Source organism: Arvicola amphibius, chromosome 10 (genome assembly GCF_903992535.2).
Source record: "Arvicola amphibius chromosome 10, mArvAmp1.2, whole genome shotgun sequence".
NCBI classification, from domain to species: domain Eukaryota; kingdom Metazoa; phylum Chordata; class Mammalia; order Rodentia; family Cricetidae; genus Arvicola; species Arvicola amphibius.
Window position 1 is genome coordinate 98,667,980 of NC_052056.1, and position 16,224 is coordinate 98,684,203.

Below are 16,224 nucleotides of genomic sequence, written 5' to 3' on the forward strand. Positions count from 1 at the left end.
CATGGTGTGGCAGGCACTTTGGACAAGCCTGCTACTGGCCTCTGAGGGTTGACGTCATGTTGGTTCCACTGCCATGGGTGGTACTTCGGGCACACGGTCAGCCAGCTCATGATCCTGCCATAGCAGAGACCTTAGGCAATGGGAACCTGAGGTCTGTGAAGAGTCCTGCCTCAGAGGCCACTTCACAGGAGGAACACTCTCAACAAGCACAAAGGGCAGCCCGGGAATCTGCTCACAGCTCCACAGACAGAGCAGACACAGAACACTCGTCATCCAGAGGGCAAAGTCCAGGGCTGTGGAGATGGCTCGATTGCTAAAGTGTTTGCTTTGCAAGCATGGGGACCGAGTAGAACCCAAGAATCCATGTAAAATAGCCAGATGCAATGGTTCGTGTTTGAAACTCCAGAGCTGGGGAGGCTGAGACAAGAAGATCCCCAGAACTCACTACCAAGTCAAGCCTATTTGGTAAGTTCCAGGCAAACGAGAGACTCTATCTCAAAGACAAGGGCTCACTGGGTGAGGGCACTCTGCTGCCAAGCCTGACAATCTTTGTTGATTCTACATGGAAGGAGAGAACGAATTTCTACAAGTTGTCTTCTGATTTCCACTACATAAGTGCATGCACACACATGCACACGTGTGCACACACATACACGCACATGTCTAGGCCTACTAAAACAATTTGAAGGGTCCTAAAACAGGATACCACCATGACAACTACATGTCCTCTGCAGCTACAATATAACAAAGAAGGGACTAGTCACCAAAGGCCCAGGAGGTCACCTTTTTCTAGTGACTGCTCCCCTGGGGACTTTGGGGATCAAACAGGAAAAACGGAAGGTTTTCTTTCATTAAAAAAATTAAAATTTTGCTTACATTCTATAAATATGATTTTGCAACTATGATGTAGAATATTAGTGCACACTGGAAATAGCGTGCCTCAAATAGGAAAATGGTTTGTGTTCACCAAGTGCCAGAAGCCAATTTTCAATTGCTTAAAATAGTCATGATATTTTACCAAGGTAATTATACTCTTAGCTATCAGTAACAATTAACTCCTTAGACTGGAGCCGCTTAATAAAGGTCTCGAGACAAAATTGCGCATGCCAAGCACTATCAACCGAAATGTGAAGCAGGCAAAGAGGCCCCTTGGAGGGGATGCCAAGGCAGAGTGCCATAGCTGGTTCCAGGGCCCTGCAGATGGATGGCTGGTCAGGACTCACATCCTCCCCTCAGAGGGGTGGACTGGAGGGACACAGAGGCACAGTCAGGCAGAGGTGAGCAGTCCTAGAGACTGAGGCCGAACAGTAGCTTTCACAGGGACAGTGAAGAGTAGAGACTCCCTCACCACAGGTCAGTCAGGCTGGAGTCCAACATGGCTCTTAAAGGCAGATACCAGCAGGAGACATTATACTACGCCTGTGAAATCACGTGACAATACCCTTGGTGCCTCACCAGACCAGCCTAATGAATAGCTTCATCTTGTAAGCTAGCTAGCAAGTCAAACTCCTGTATCCCAGGGCTAGGAAGACAATGGGTATCAATCCATTGAATCTATCTCGGAGGGACAGCTGGTATAGATGATCAGTCAGTGTTGGGTAATCAATAGCCACCTTTCCACTCACTCAGAGTGAGGCTAACAGTGCAGCACGGGTCAGAGTGAGGCCAGTTGAACCGGAGAGCCATCAGCTTTCCATCTTCAGAGAGGACAGTAGAAATTGCATGACATGGGAATGCCTGGTGGGAATGTCAAGGACAGAGGCACCCACACAGGACGCCAGGCACAAGCCTCACAGGATCTATTCAGGAAACCATGGGAGCTCAAGAGAGGCCACACTGCATCAGCACCATTGCCAGCAATCCTCACTGTCGCCCAAGTCCCAAGCCTGAAATGAATCCCAAACTGCCACCAAGTTCACAGAAGCTCTGGTGCACAGCATGGGCCACAACAGCCATGGGATAAACCCAACCAACAAAAAATATCCCAACCATGTGGATGTACACATGTGGGAATGCTACAGAACCCAGCCCACAAATATACCCAGACCACATGGACGTACACATGTGGGAACACTATAGAATCCAGCCCTCAAATATACCCGGACCATGTGGATGTACACGTGTGGGAATGCTACAGGACCCAGCCCACATATATACCTGGACCATGTGGGTGTGCATATTTTAACACTATGGACACACACCCAGATCAGACCACTGACTTCTCCAGAAAACAGACAAAACACTGTGGCCCACCAGAGTGATTTCTCCAAGGAGCCAGAAGACTGTGACAGATAGATAAACTTGGGAAACCCAGAGACTGGGAGCTTCTCTACCAGGCTGGCTGGGGTGGGCAAGGCAAGCTGGAAGCATGGAACGGGTATGTGCTGTCTCCCCGCCTAGACAATTCAAAGGCAACTTCATCCCCTGGGCCTGCACTACAGAGCTTCCCTGCGCAGGGAGCTCACTGCTGAGATTGCAGGATGCTTAGAGGGCTGTTGCACTAGTGCCTGTGTGGAACTCCGCAGTGCACTAGAAGGAGCTCAGGGCCATCCCACTGAGCTGACTCTCGCAGAGTCTGGGCAATGACTCTCAGATCACAAGGAACAGTTAGGTTCTCAGACCGACCTCTCTCTCTTCATCACATAGTAAGTTTGGAAGTTCTGGGTCATAGGACACAAGCCTGTCTTCCACTAAGAAAGTCTATCAAGCTGTCCCTCCCTACCCAACTCTGAGATTTCCCACAGCCAGCTCTGTCTTCTCACGCTGCCAGCACAGGCACAGTCCTGTGAAGAGCTGCCCACAGGCCAGACCAGGGCATGCGCCACCTTCTGTCTGCGTGTGTCTGCATGTTGGCATCAACAGCGGCTCTGTGACAGCCTTCTTCCCTGAACCATGGCTCTGTGGAGATGGGGCCAGCTCTCCTCACACGCTCTGGTAAACAGTAAATCCTCTGGGTCTCTGCTTAAGCCTCACCTCCGACAGCTCCTCCCATGTCAGTGGGCAGAGCAGTGTTTGTCTTTGTCACGGCTGGTAAGCGTATGGCCGAGTGCTCTGCCTCTTTCCCACTGCACTGTCAAGCCTGAGGGCCGTGACCACATATTCCCATCACAGGGGCTTCACTCTGACAGGCGCTGGGCAGGAAAGGCCCAGAAGAGGAGCCATGCCAACACGCTGAGCATCTTCTCAGCCAAGAGGCAATGCTGGGACACTCTAGCTACCTCTCTTCCTGGGCCACCTGCAAGGACCCTTGGGGCCTAAAAGAAGGGCTCAGCCTTTACTCAACCCCGGGAAGAAGTGTTTGAGGCCAACACAAATGACAGATCTCCCTTTCTGAGACACTGGGGGATTGGCACAGGGTTGTCAGGGGTAGCTGTGAAACTGCAGTGGGAAACAGGAGAATGGCTTGCTTTGTAGCAACATCCTCACCTAGAGATACCACTAGCAAAGAGTCAGGTTTCCAGATGACACCACCAAGCGAAGACCTGCTCACACATGCCCTGATTTTCTGGGTGTACCAACTTCTTAGGCCTCGTGCCCACATCCCATCAGGGTGAGGGTGGACCTCCACCCAGCAGGCTGGACTCCCTATTCTCATGTACCAAGGGACAGATCCCATTTGTCCTTCCTTGTGCTCTGAACGCCCAGAGTCCATTAGATGCTCTAAATAACACTTTCTAGGAATTTACATTCACACTCAAAGACCTCAGTGTACCATGCAAGCATCAGACAGGCTTTGGGTGGGGGCTGGAGAGACGGCTCAGAAGTTAAGAGCACTGGCTCCTCTTCCGGAGGTCCTGAGTTCAGTTCCCGGCAACCACATGGTGACTCACAACCATCTAGAATGAGATCTGGTGCCCTCTTCTGGTGTGCAGGCATACATAAATCTTTAAATCCATTTTTTTTTTTAAAAAAAAAAAAAGGGAAGAGAGCGAGAGAGAGTGCAAACAAGCCAGACTGCCATTGGGCCAGAAGTCTGAGAGAGACTGGGGACTAGGGAGAGCTTGTCACAACATTTGCCTTGTCACCTGGAGACAGGAGACCATCCTCATGCCATGCCAGGATGAAGCCTACTCCAGCTTCCCCTGTTTGTGCAGGCAGCAAAGGGCAGAAAGGCAGGCTGGCGACCACTGAGGAGGCCAGCTTATAGAAACACTCCCCTGGGGCGCTGCACCAGCCCAGGTCAGGACACACAAGGCAAGTGAGTCCAGGAGACTGGTTTTGATCTTGCTGTTTTGAGAGGGACAAGGCATAGAGGCCAAGCTGGCCTTCAATTCACCACCTCCCTTCCTGCCTCAGTCTCCAAAATTCTAGAATTAGGGTTATATGCTGTCACTCTGGGCTCTGACTGACTCTTTGTGACATTCAAAAACTGTCCTTAAATTTGGACTAAGAGCACGCATCCTAACTAACCTGTTCCGCTCCAGCCTGCCGCTGGGGAAGGCCAGCACTGTGTGTGACCTGTGGTCCAGCAGAAGTGGAATACCTGCTGGAGGTGTAAGGAATGGACCACCGGCAAGAACGTGCAGCCTCACAAAGGAGGTGTGGTGGAAACTGGCCACACTGGGTGAACTGTACCTTGGTCAGCAGCACATTGCGCTTTTGGAGCCTTCGGGCCAGTGCCTCATGTGACTCCCTCTTCTTCCTCTCCTCCAGCAGCTGCGCATTGACCTGCCGGACCTCATCCTGGAGCTGCTGCTGGGCCTTCTCCAGACTCCGGGCACTACACAGAAGACAAGAAGGTAGAGCCATGAGGCCTGACATGACCATCCCCCAGGACTGGGGACACATCCCCCACTGTGTACCCCACAGGGGTGTCCTAAAATAGAGCTGCACGTGCAAACACCTCGTTGTCGTTTCCTCGCTCCTGAATAGCTACTTAGTGCCTTTCAGGAGGTTCTGGATTTCAAAGACACCCAGGGTGATCCCAGAACACGGTGCAAGGGGAGGGAAGTGCAACTCCACACACAATGGGAAAGATTGTCAGCCACAGGCGCTTCAGGACGGCACTTCTGAATGAGCTAAATTGCCAGCGCAAGCACTTCCCATGTGAGTCACAGTCGGCACAGATGTGCAGCACAGGGAGGGTGTGGAGCTCAGCCCCCGCAGCAGGCACTGGGCCTGAAGACTTTCTGAAGGAGAAAGTACTGCCTCACACTGGGTGCTAGGCATGCCTTGTAAAGACAGATGCCAGGACACACTCGGGCAATGGTATCTGACTTCCTCTACTTTTCCTTTCTCTATACATGTATTTTTGCAGTATAGAGGATTGAAGCAGGAGCCTCGAGCATACTAAGCAAGACTTGTCACTGAGCCATGTTCTCAGTCCAAAATGAAGAGTTGTAGGCAAATGCTCTACCACTGAGCCACACCCCAGCCCCTCACTGGAGGATTCTAGGCAGGGCCTCTACCACTGAGCCACACCCCAACCCCTCACTGGGGATACTAGGCAGGGGCTCTACCACTGAGCCACACCCCAATCCCTCACTGGTGATTCTAGGCAGGTGCTCCACCACTGAACTACATCCTCAGTCCTCTTTGTATTTTCTACTCTAAGACAGTATCTAAGTTGCCAAGACTGATCTTGAATTTGTAATCTCCTACTTCAGTTTACAGATAGTGCCACCAAGCCTGGCTTCCCTTTACAATATATGCTTTCCTATTGCATCCCTATGGCTGCCCTGGCCTGGTCACTGCCTCCCCTACATCATCACAGCCCCACAACAGCCCTCTTTAGTCAGCTGCCTCTGCGAACTTCACAGGCCCAGGTCTCTGGATTGAGTCCTCTAAAGGCTATGGCCCCTCCCAGAATGACCTCAAGCATCTTGGCAAAGACCCTCAGAAAGTTCCCTTGCTACTTTCCACCCCATCAGCCCCACAGCCACCCAGTGCAGCCCCTGTTGTCACTGGTCGTTGGAGGGCACAGAAAGCCCCAGAACAGCAAGGACAAGGATCATTAAGCACACAAATGTTGCCCCTCACATGTGCCCTGGGCTCCACCCCATCCTTATGACTATACCCAGAGAAGGACAAGGCCACAACAGAAAGATCCAGATCAGATGATAGAAGTAGTTGCAGGAGGACTGACCAACCTCACCATCCAAGATGGCACTCTGTAGGCTGTATGCAATAATGCCAGCGTGTGTGTCCCACCAATAGCAGAGACCTCTTCCCAAATGGAATTCTAAAAACTAGCAAAGATTGGAATCTGGGAACTGGGGAGGTACATCAGATGACAGACACTTGCTTTGCAAACATGAGCACCTGAGTTTAGCATCCACACAATGAGCTGGGCATGGTGGTACAGACCTGTAAGCCCAGTGGTGTTAGGAAACATGTGAGGTAGAGTCGGGCAGATAGATACTGCAAGTCTGCTGGCTAGCCCTCTAAACTACTTGATCATGTCCCGGGCCACCAAAGGACCCTGTCTCAAGCCTGGTGACTGATACTGGAGGTTATCGTCAGACCTCCACATATATGCCATGCATATGTGGACTCACATAAAGACAGCCAGGCAGGCAGGCAAACACACACACACACACACACACACACACACACACACTTTCTCTTTCTTTCTCTCTCTCTCTCTCCCTCCCTGATATATAAGCAGGGCAAGAGGATTCTGTTATCATGTGACATCTGTAACACTCGTGCAAAGTGTCCATGAACAGAACACCGCAGCTACTCTGAAAATGTACAAACTGGGGGGTGGGGCCTGCAAGAGACACCTGCCACTCAGATCACTCCTGCCTCCAACGACTTTGGCTTGCTTTGATTACTCTGTTTCAAGAAAACCTGAGCTCCTGAGGGCGGCAGATAGCGCTTCTGTCAGGTGGGCACCCGCAAATATGTATTTCACATCTGACTGAGTATAGGATTTTGTAAATTATAACTTAGTAAAATCATTTAAACAAGCTGAAGTGTAATTTGAAAGTGAATGAAAGTCAAGCATTTATGAAACTTCAGCAGGGGCCTGTGACACCGCTGGTCCTGCAAGGTGTCAAAGGGAATGCTGCTCTGGGCCACCAGCACAACCGCAGAAAACAGGGCCAACCGTGTGCTATCAAAGGCATTGGCTTGGCTTCGATCATGCAATCTCAGGAAGCCTCGAGCTGTCCTCTAGCCCCACAGAGAAGCAGCCGGCTGCCACCTGCACCCTAGGTGCATCACAACCCCAAATGTAAAGCAAGAGCTAATATTCATGGGGAAAAGACATATAAAGAGGCTATTTTGAGTTCCAGTTCAATTGAAAACTATTCATAGACCAATTTAATAATCAAGGACTGTGAAATCGACTCTTGAATCGTTGAATTCAGGTGGGGAGGTTCACAAGCGCCTTAAATCACTGCTCCAAAGTGGGTAATTTAATTAGAACGGCAGCATTCGCTCTGCTACTTAAGAGCCAAGCACACAAAGACAGACACATGGCAATGCAACTTTTCGGGTGACAGGGCACACACAGGCAGGGTAAGTCTGGGGGCTTGTGACACTCAGATAAGGTGTCCTCAGCATGGGTTTCAAGGGTGTCTTGCAGGAAGACTTCCAAATCCAAGGTTAAAATCTGGGAACAACATTCCCCTTGTAGCTACCCAGAGTCTTGCCCACACAGAACAGATGCAAACAACCCCAAGGCCATGGGACTTTACTGGGACTTTGTGGACCAAGGCTCAGGTATAACAGAACCAGACAGCAGGATTGAACACCAGGAAATCTGTCTTAAGTCTGAGCCTCTGCCAACCCCGCTTTGCAGCAAGGCTCTGCTACCTAAGAAGGCAGAGGCACAGTTACACAATTGCAGCCCTATACCTAGGTCACGGTGTGGAACACCACATCCACTGCCTACTGGAGGCCATGGACAGAGATGTGTGCACATGGCACCACGGGAGAGAGAGGGGTCATAAAGATATAGAGAGACCCGGGTTGTAAAATTCCAGATTATAAAGAAAACTCTTGTTTCTCCCTCCTCACAGCACACCTTCCCAAGAAGAAAAGATTCCCCTCAGGAATATTAGGTATCTATATCAGCTCTACCACTGATTTATAGCCCCAATCCACAACCCTCACTCACTCTCATATCTGCGTGCCCTGCACACGGAGCCTCTGTGCTCACCTGTGCAGACCATAGAGGTCCACGTCAGGACGTCTTTCTCAATGATTCTCTACTTCATTCACTTTAGTTTTGGAGACAGTCCTCACTGAACCTGTGGCTCACCGTTTTGATCAGGCTAGCTAACAAACGGGGACCTAGAATCTGTCTGTCTCTGTCTAACAAGGGTACACCAATCTGCCCAGCTCTATGTGGGCTCTGGGGACCCGAATTCAGGTCCTCCTCATGCTTGTATAACGCTTTACTCAGTGAGCCATCTCCTCAATCCCCGTGTTCTCCCTTAATAGCAAAACACATTTCATCTTCTGTGGAGATGTCAGAGGAATGCATGGTCCTACAGAAGATGCCCGGACAACAGGCAGGACTGCAGACCGCAGCAGGCCCTAAGGTCAGTTCCCAAGGCAGAACAGATTCCCATGTCTCCTTCAGGACAGGGCTACACTGTAAATTGCAGTTCAGAGAGTGGCTGAGAGAGGGCGCTCCAGAGCACCATTTGCAGAACTTCAATAAAGCCCTGAGCACAAAGATCAACAGGCTGAGATCCTCTTGGATCCACCCACACACACACCTGGTGCAGGGTTCACTAACATAAGGTGCTGCTAAACAGGCATAAATCGCCAACCAGGTGACTGCAGGGGAAGGAAGCGCTCACACAAACCAAACAGACAGCAGCAATGCCTTCTGAGACTGCAGGACAGGGGTGCCTGAGTCGGAGAGAACACTGGCAGTGGCTGGTGTTTGAGTGCAGCAGACATCACAGACCTGATTCAGATGGTGTGCAGCATGAAGGATGTGTGGAAGGGAGCAGATGGGAAGCCCTTGGGTGAGTCGGGCAGGCACAGGGACCTGCATGCTCCTCTGGCGCATGCCGCCGGATAACTAGGTGTCAGCTGACATGGCAAACACGAGGTGCAGGTCCACACACCACAGGGCTGAGCCACTGATGCCTAACTGGCAATGGCAAAGGACAAAACCAGTGAGGAAAGGAGTACTTTGGTTCATGGTGAGGTGGATGAAATGAACTAAATGCCTGCGGGCACAGGGGAAGGCAAATGTGAGGGACACCTGGGGCAGAGGGCAAACAGCTTGTATATCCAGGGCACACTCACACTGTGTGGAAATGGGAGAGGACTATGGGGCTCTTGGCCAGGAGGCAGTGAGGAATTGAAGAACAGGAGCAAGAAGAAAACCCCTCAAGGGGAAGGGAGGGAAGGACACAGAAGCCATCCCACACACTCCTTGGGCTACAGGGGTGAGCGGAAGGCAAGATGGTCTCCGATGGGCAAGGGACTAGAAATGCTGGGTTCAGCTTAGAAGTGGGGAGCAGTGTGGAAGCAGAATGATGTTCTTCTTCCAGGAGTTGGGTTCATGGAGGCGACAAGTTGGCAAGCTCCTGGGCAGGCCCCATGGAAAGGACACGGACCAGCAGACAGACAAAGCCCAAGAGTACAGGGCTGCAATACAATGTCCAAACAGGCTCTGGACACTCATAGTCAGGCTTCTCAAGCCAGGCCTACCAGATGGCTCTAGACACCCAGGCATGCCAGAATACAAAGACGCAGGGCTCCTCAAGTTGACATGGACCTCAAGCTGGAAGGGGACCTCTGCCACTGTGCCCATGGGTTCTGTGAGAGCCTCGGCAGCTGGAAGAACTTGAGCAATCTCATCCCAGCACAGATCCCATCAGTTCCTGGGATTGCTGGTTCTCTCTCACCCTCCCTCTATCCCCCAGGGAGATTCTCTCCATTCAACTCAAGCCTTTCTTCCAAGGAAGAGAAGAGAAAGCTCATAAAAAATTAAAGCTCTCGCTCCACAGCGCGCTGAACTCTGAGGGCAGCGGCATTTCCACGAACCTCTGGGACTTCAGAGCAAAGCTCTTGGTGCTTCAAGGAGAAGCTGAGCGTGTTTATCGATCGCTGCCTTTCTGAGGCACATCTGCTGAGAGAATGAGCCCAAGCCTTTGAGAGCCATCTTTGGATGTGGCGGGCCACTGGCGCTCACTTTCATGTGAGCTTCGTCAGAAACCCAGGCCTAAGAATATCTACTTTCAAGGAACCAGGCAAGGCCAGGAGACACTGCAGAACGGCAGGAGACATTTTAACAACCTTCTCCAAGACACCAAGACAATGATGCTTCCAGATCTTCCTGGCCTGACCTGGCGTTTCAAAGCCCTGGGGCCTGCCTTCCTCAACTCGAACCCAGCACCCACACTCATGCAGCAAGGAAAGCACACCTGTGTCACCAGACTTTGTGGGGCCCCAGACACTGTGGCAGTTCTGAGAAGAGCCATGTACCAAGTCATGGCGTGTCATACGCATCATACGACACATTAAGCTCACAAAGAAGCTGACTCTGGCATCTGGGCTGTGGGTCCTTCTTCCCCCATCTCAGACCCAAGCATAGCTATTCCTTTGAGGTCTCCTGTCTGAGCTGGCCCGTCTAACCCTGTGAGAGCGGAACAACAGTCCAAGAGAAAAAATTGTCACAACCTTGAAAACAGCTGGAATCATTTCCAACAGAAGTCACTGTGTTTATCGCACGATATAAAAGAGTCTGCCGTGGGAGAGAGAAGCCAGAAGTTCAGCCACGGGGAGCTTGGCTGTGGGGAAAAAGCTCAATGGGGAACTCCAGCTGCCTCAACTTCCCTAATTGGTGTCTGCTGGATGTTATGCATACCCAACTGAATCATGTTTGTTATCTAGCTATATATCATCTGTTACTTGCTTTTTTAAACATTGGCTTGCTATATACTTAAAGTCACTCAATTCAAAAACCACACTGCATAGACTGCAGTGCTGGAGCGCCGCCTGGTGCAGAAACACAGAGTGTGTTCACGTGTCTCCACAGCCATGGACAAACCCAAGTTCTAAGTAAAAAAAAACAAAAAACAAAAAAACAAAAACCTGAGGGCTGGTGATGCAGCTCAGCTGGCAGAATGCTAGCCCAGCATGCTGAAAGTCCTGCGTTCCTCAGCACTGCATGAACAGGCGTGGGAACGACACACCTGGAATCCTGGCAGTTAGGAAGTGGAGGTCAGAGGTCAGAATTCCAGATAGTCCTTGGCTATGTAGCAAATTCAAGGTGAGCTTGGGCCACATGAGATCCTATCTAAAAAATAAGTTGGGCAGTAGTGGCACACACCTTTGATTCCTCCAGAGGCAGAGGCAGGTGGATCTCTGCAAGTTTGAGGGTAGCCTAGTCTACAGAGTGAGTTCCAGGACAACCAGGTTTACACAGAGAAGAACATTTCTGAGGTTAGTGGCATCACTGCTGAGGACTGAACGTCACTGTGAAGCCCTAATCCCCAGGGAGGAGCCTGTACAGTGAGGGGAGAGCTCTCAGGATGGGATGAGAAGCCTTGGGTGAGACCCTCAGGAGCTGACATCAAGCAGAACAAAGGCCCTCTGTAGACACACACCTCTAGCACTACAACCTCAACCACTTGGCTCCAGAACCATTAGGAAGACAAGATTGCAATTTAGGAGCCCTAAGTACAGCAGAGTTGTGAGAGGAGCCCAAACTCACTGGGATATCCCCTGTTCTTAAAACCTGTGGAGAGGTGTCACACAGAGGGCCAATTCAGAGCCTTTCTGGTGATAGCCCAAAGTAGTCTGATGACATACATGAATAGCTGTGGTTTCCTATGGGTTATGATAATGGAATTCCTTGTGCATGGTGAGTTTTTGTAATTAATCTCTTTCATGACGTTAAGAAAACACTAGTAAAATTTTATTCAACCCCTACAGCCCTTTATTCTTGGAGGGCCGATGAGGACACATCAAAACCTGATAACACAAACGCTTTCTAACCTTGGGCTTTGGGGATGAGTCAATACAGACCAAAGCCGCTGAATCACCTCTGTAAAGCCACTGTGTCTGCACCAGGAGAACTGGATGCTTGCCCTCCCTGGCCTCTGGGCACGATGCCTGGCACAGCCTGCAGCACTGACCTAAGACATCAGGTCAGGTGGAGCTAACCTGTCACCAGGTGCCAATGGTTCCTAATCACCACCGCTATGTCAAGGGGAAATGCGCAAAAGTGCAAGTCCCCATAGAGGGGGCCTCTGAGCAGGGCCTGCTGAGATGCAGTCCTCTACGGTCCCCATGCCATGTACACAGAGCAGGAATTGGTCAGTGTGCCCCTGCTTCCACCCAGACCCTTGGGGAGTCCCTAGAAGCTGAAAGAAAATTCCAGAAGTATCTCTGTCCAGTGAATGAAGAATTAACAGGGACCACCCAGAGGCAGGATGGGCTAGTTATGGCCCCAGAAATGGATGACCAGGAGAGGGCCAGCTGATTAACCAATAAATTAGCCCTACATACAGTCCATACTAGGCACCATTCCTAGGCCCGAGAAAGAGCTACCCATGCTAACAGGGCAAGCCCTGACAGAGCCAAAGGGTGTCGAGATGTAGCAGTCAGCAAGCAGCCACCAATCAGACATGAAATCATGATGTCAGAATATCATGCTGCTCTCGAATAGTGTGCGAGATCACAGGGCCCTGTCTGCCAACAGAGCTTTGCGACAAGAACACCAACACCAGGGCACAGAGACACAGAAGGGAGAGTGAAGGTGCTGGGAGCTGCTCTGAAGAAAGGCAAGAGGAGCAGACACAGAGGGGAAAGAAGCGGAGCCTACAAAAGACATAAGCAGAAGGGAGCAACTGGAAACCCTGGATGCAAGGCACCCTAGGTAGGAAGGCTGCTTGGTAGGAATCTCACGACAGGCTAAGTCCCCACTCAGGAGGACCCTCCAAACAGTGTGGCTGATGATACAGGTTTATTTCTGGTAGGTGTAGCCTGAGAGAAAAAAGTCAACAGATGGAGAGCTACATATTCAACAGAAGGTGTGGAAGAAATAAGTCCAAGCTAGACAGATTTCCCCACCACACACACACACACACACACACACACACACACACACACACACCACCCAGTCAGACAGGGATGGAGTAAGGCCATATGCTTCCTGCATCCCTTTGGATATCACATCCTAGATGACCACTGGTTGTCTATTCCCAGCTACCTCCTAGAAAGGTATTTCATTTCTAAAATACTTTCAACCAAGAGCAAAGACCCCAGCACTGAATACAGAGTACTCACAAGTGCAACCAGCAGCAGGGAGCGGTGGCCACACCTATATTACTAAGTCTGCAAACAGAGCTAGAACATCCTGTATTGTTCCCATGTCCCTACCAAAAGGCAAAAATCTACTGGTGAAAGGGCTCCTGGCACAGCCTCGGGAGGTCTTCAATGGACCCTGAGGGCAGTCAGATGTGGAACAAGCCTCAAGAAGGCCAAGTCAGCATGTCTAGCCTGAGCCATGAGGTGGCTCTGGAATTTGTAGGAGAGGCAAGAATCAGAAATACAGAAGGAAATAAGTGGCAGCCCTGCCCTGGCTTCTGCAGTGGGGCAGCCTGATGCAAACTCAAAAGGAGCCAAAGCTTCCCCAGCCCCCTTGACAACAGAGCTCAGTGTAGCACATAGCTGTCTGTATTGCTACATCAACTCAATTTCTTCAAAATCTCCAAGTATTAATACACATTTTTCTGACATACACTCCCCCCCCACACACACAAAAATTACAAAACTACCAAATTGTAGGGACAAACTAGAGAATGGGAAAAGCAGAGATTTATGGAATTACCAACCAAAGGCCCAGGTGAAAGAGCTGAGAAGGAAGCCGGGGAAGAAGCCACCTGGTCCCTGGCCACGGAGCATACTGCCTCTACCAGCACTCTTCCTAACATCTCATCAATTCCAATCATCAAATTCAATCTGCATTCCCAGATAAACAGAGGCCACCAATAAATACTCTCATCTGACCTTGGAATGTGAGAAGGAAAATCGCCTTTCACAATTTCAATTTGTTCCCGACCATAAAGAATAATCCAGTCTGACTGATTGGTTAGCAACCTGCATCCTCCCAGGTAGAGCAGAGCCCCCTGTAGGCCACTGAGTCTCGGCTGGGCTGGTCACCCCTCAGGGCCTTGCTAATCTCTCAGCTTCTGAAATAAAGGGCATGAAGAGAAAGTTCAGAGAGCCAGAAGGCTGGGGATGTGACAATACAGCACAGCACTTGGTTGTTTACCCATAAGGCCCTTGGTGCTCTCTGTGACACTGAAAAAGGCTATAAAAACCTCAAGTTAGAAATGGATAAACAGGGAGTGGTGTTCTTACAAAGAACCTAAGTTCTGCTCCCTGCACCCATAACAGACTGCTCACAACTGCCCTCCTCTGGCCTCCACTGCCCTCCCCTGGCCTCCACTGCCCTCCCCTGGCCTCCCCCAGCCTCCCCTGGCCTCCACTGCCCTCCCCTGGCTTCCACTGCCCTCCCCTGGCCTCCACTGCCCTTCTCTGACCTTCACTGCCCTCCTCTGGCCTCCAATGCTCTCCTCTGGCCTCCACTGCCCTCCCCTGGCCTCCACTGCCCTCCTCTGGCCTCCACTGCCCTCCTCTGGCCTCCACTGCCCTTCTCTGTCCTCCACTGGCCTCTTCTGACCTCCACTGCTTTCTTCTGGCCTCCACGGATGTCTGCACTCACTCATTCATACCCCCACAGAAACAACTAATATAAAATAACACCACACAGGTGTGTGTCAGGTGAGGAGGGACACCCTCACATGTGTCACTTCGGCCTTAACAGGACTGAAGAAGAAGAGTTAGGTGTGCTGACTTTTAGGAGAGTGGCACAAACTGTGGCAAAGCTAGGTAGGAGCTCAGCCAAAACCCCAGCTCTTCCTTTTGTTCCTAAACCTCAGCAACAGGAAGAAAAGAAGGGAGGGAGGGAGGGAGGGAGAGAGGGAATAAGGAAGCCCAATGAGCCTCCAGGAAGTCCACCTCTGCATGCAAACAGTACTCAGAACAGCCTTGGGCCCTGCCCCAAGTCCACTGCTAGCACACTAATGAGCAGCAGGAATCACGCTGAGGACCGCCCCTCACTTCCATAAAGACCTGGGACACAGGGCAACTCGTTTCTTCCAACAGCACCCAGGCACCCTTCTAAGGAGGGCAGTGTCTTCACCCTGTGCCCCAACAGTCGAACATTGCTCCCAGGTGATGTGACTGGAACGTGAGCTATATATGCTCAGCTGTCCCACACACTCTCCCACACCCTAATCTTCGGAAATAGATTCTATATCTTTTCCTGGACCCAAACTCTGCGGAATTAGATGCAAGGAGATGAGAGAAACCCCAGTCTGGGAGGGAGGGAGGGAGGGAGGGAGGGAGGGAGGGAGGGAGGGAGGGAGGGAGGGAGGGAGGGAGGGAGCCACCATGAAGGAGAGAACAGCAGCAGCAGAAGGAAAGGGTCTCCAGCAGACAAGTGCCCTGGTCACCATAAGGCAGGGTCTTGCACTGGGCTCCTTTCCCATCCTCATCAGACCCCCAGCTCTAAATAGACCTTCCAAGACACAAGCGTCAAAGTCGCTGTCTCCCATCACCAGCCCACTCTACCTGCACCGTCATTAGTGCTAACAAGTCTTGGAAGGTGTGGAGGGAGTCCTGGAGGGAGAACCTGTACGGGCTGAAGGAGGAACAGGGGTACAGATGGGCCTGCCTGGAACTGGGGGAACTCCTGAACTCCTACATAAGGCAAGTGGCCTCTCCTACCAGGCTGGCTAGGCTGCCCACGTACCAGCACCACTAAGGCCTCTCTCCACCATTCCCTCTCTCTTGACGGCACCTCAGGCCTCCTTGGTGGACTCCTCCAGTCAGCACAGAACCAGGGGCCAATGGAGCCCTGGGAAATCACGCACAAATAGCCCCAGAGTCCGACAACACATGACAGCATGGGAGGTGGTAAAAAGCTGAATCCTGCCATGACCTAGAAATGGCCTGTCTCACGCAAAGATGCGAGGGCTGACAACGGGAGGTATGAGCAGTGTGGAGAGACCTTTAAGAGGTGGCCTGGTAGGCATCTCTAAGGAGCACAGTCTCACAGGGGATTGTAACATGCTTCTCTCTCTCTCTCTCTCTCTCTCTCTCTCTCTCTCTCTCTCTCTCTCTCTCTCTCTCTCTCTCTCTCGCTTCTGGCACAAATGATCCTGCTTCACCCAATGATGCATGCCACCACCAGAGACTCAATGCCACGGAGCTGCCAGATTGTGTGTTACAACCTCC

General features: G+C 51.2%; 1 protein-coding gene across 1 annotated transcript in view; it reads right to left on the reverse strand.

Annotated features, from left to right (window-relative positions):
- Mad1l1 (mitotic arrest deficient 1 like 1) overlaps window positions 1–16,224 on the reverse strand; it is a 317,149-nt gene that overhangs the window by 180,793 nt on the left and 120,132 nt on the right. The window contains exon 11 of the mRNA XM_038345544.1: window positions 4,576–4,720. Coding sequence (XP_038201472.1) covers window positions 4,576–4,720 — 145 coding nt within the window. The remainder of the gene's footprint in view (window positions 1–4,575; window positions 4,721–16,224) is intronic.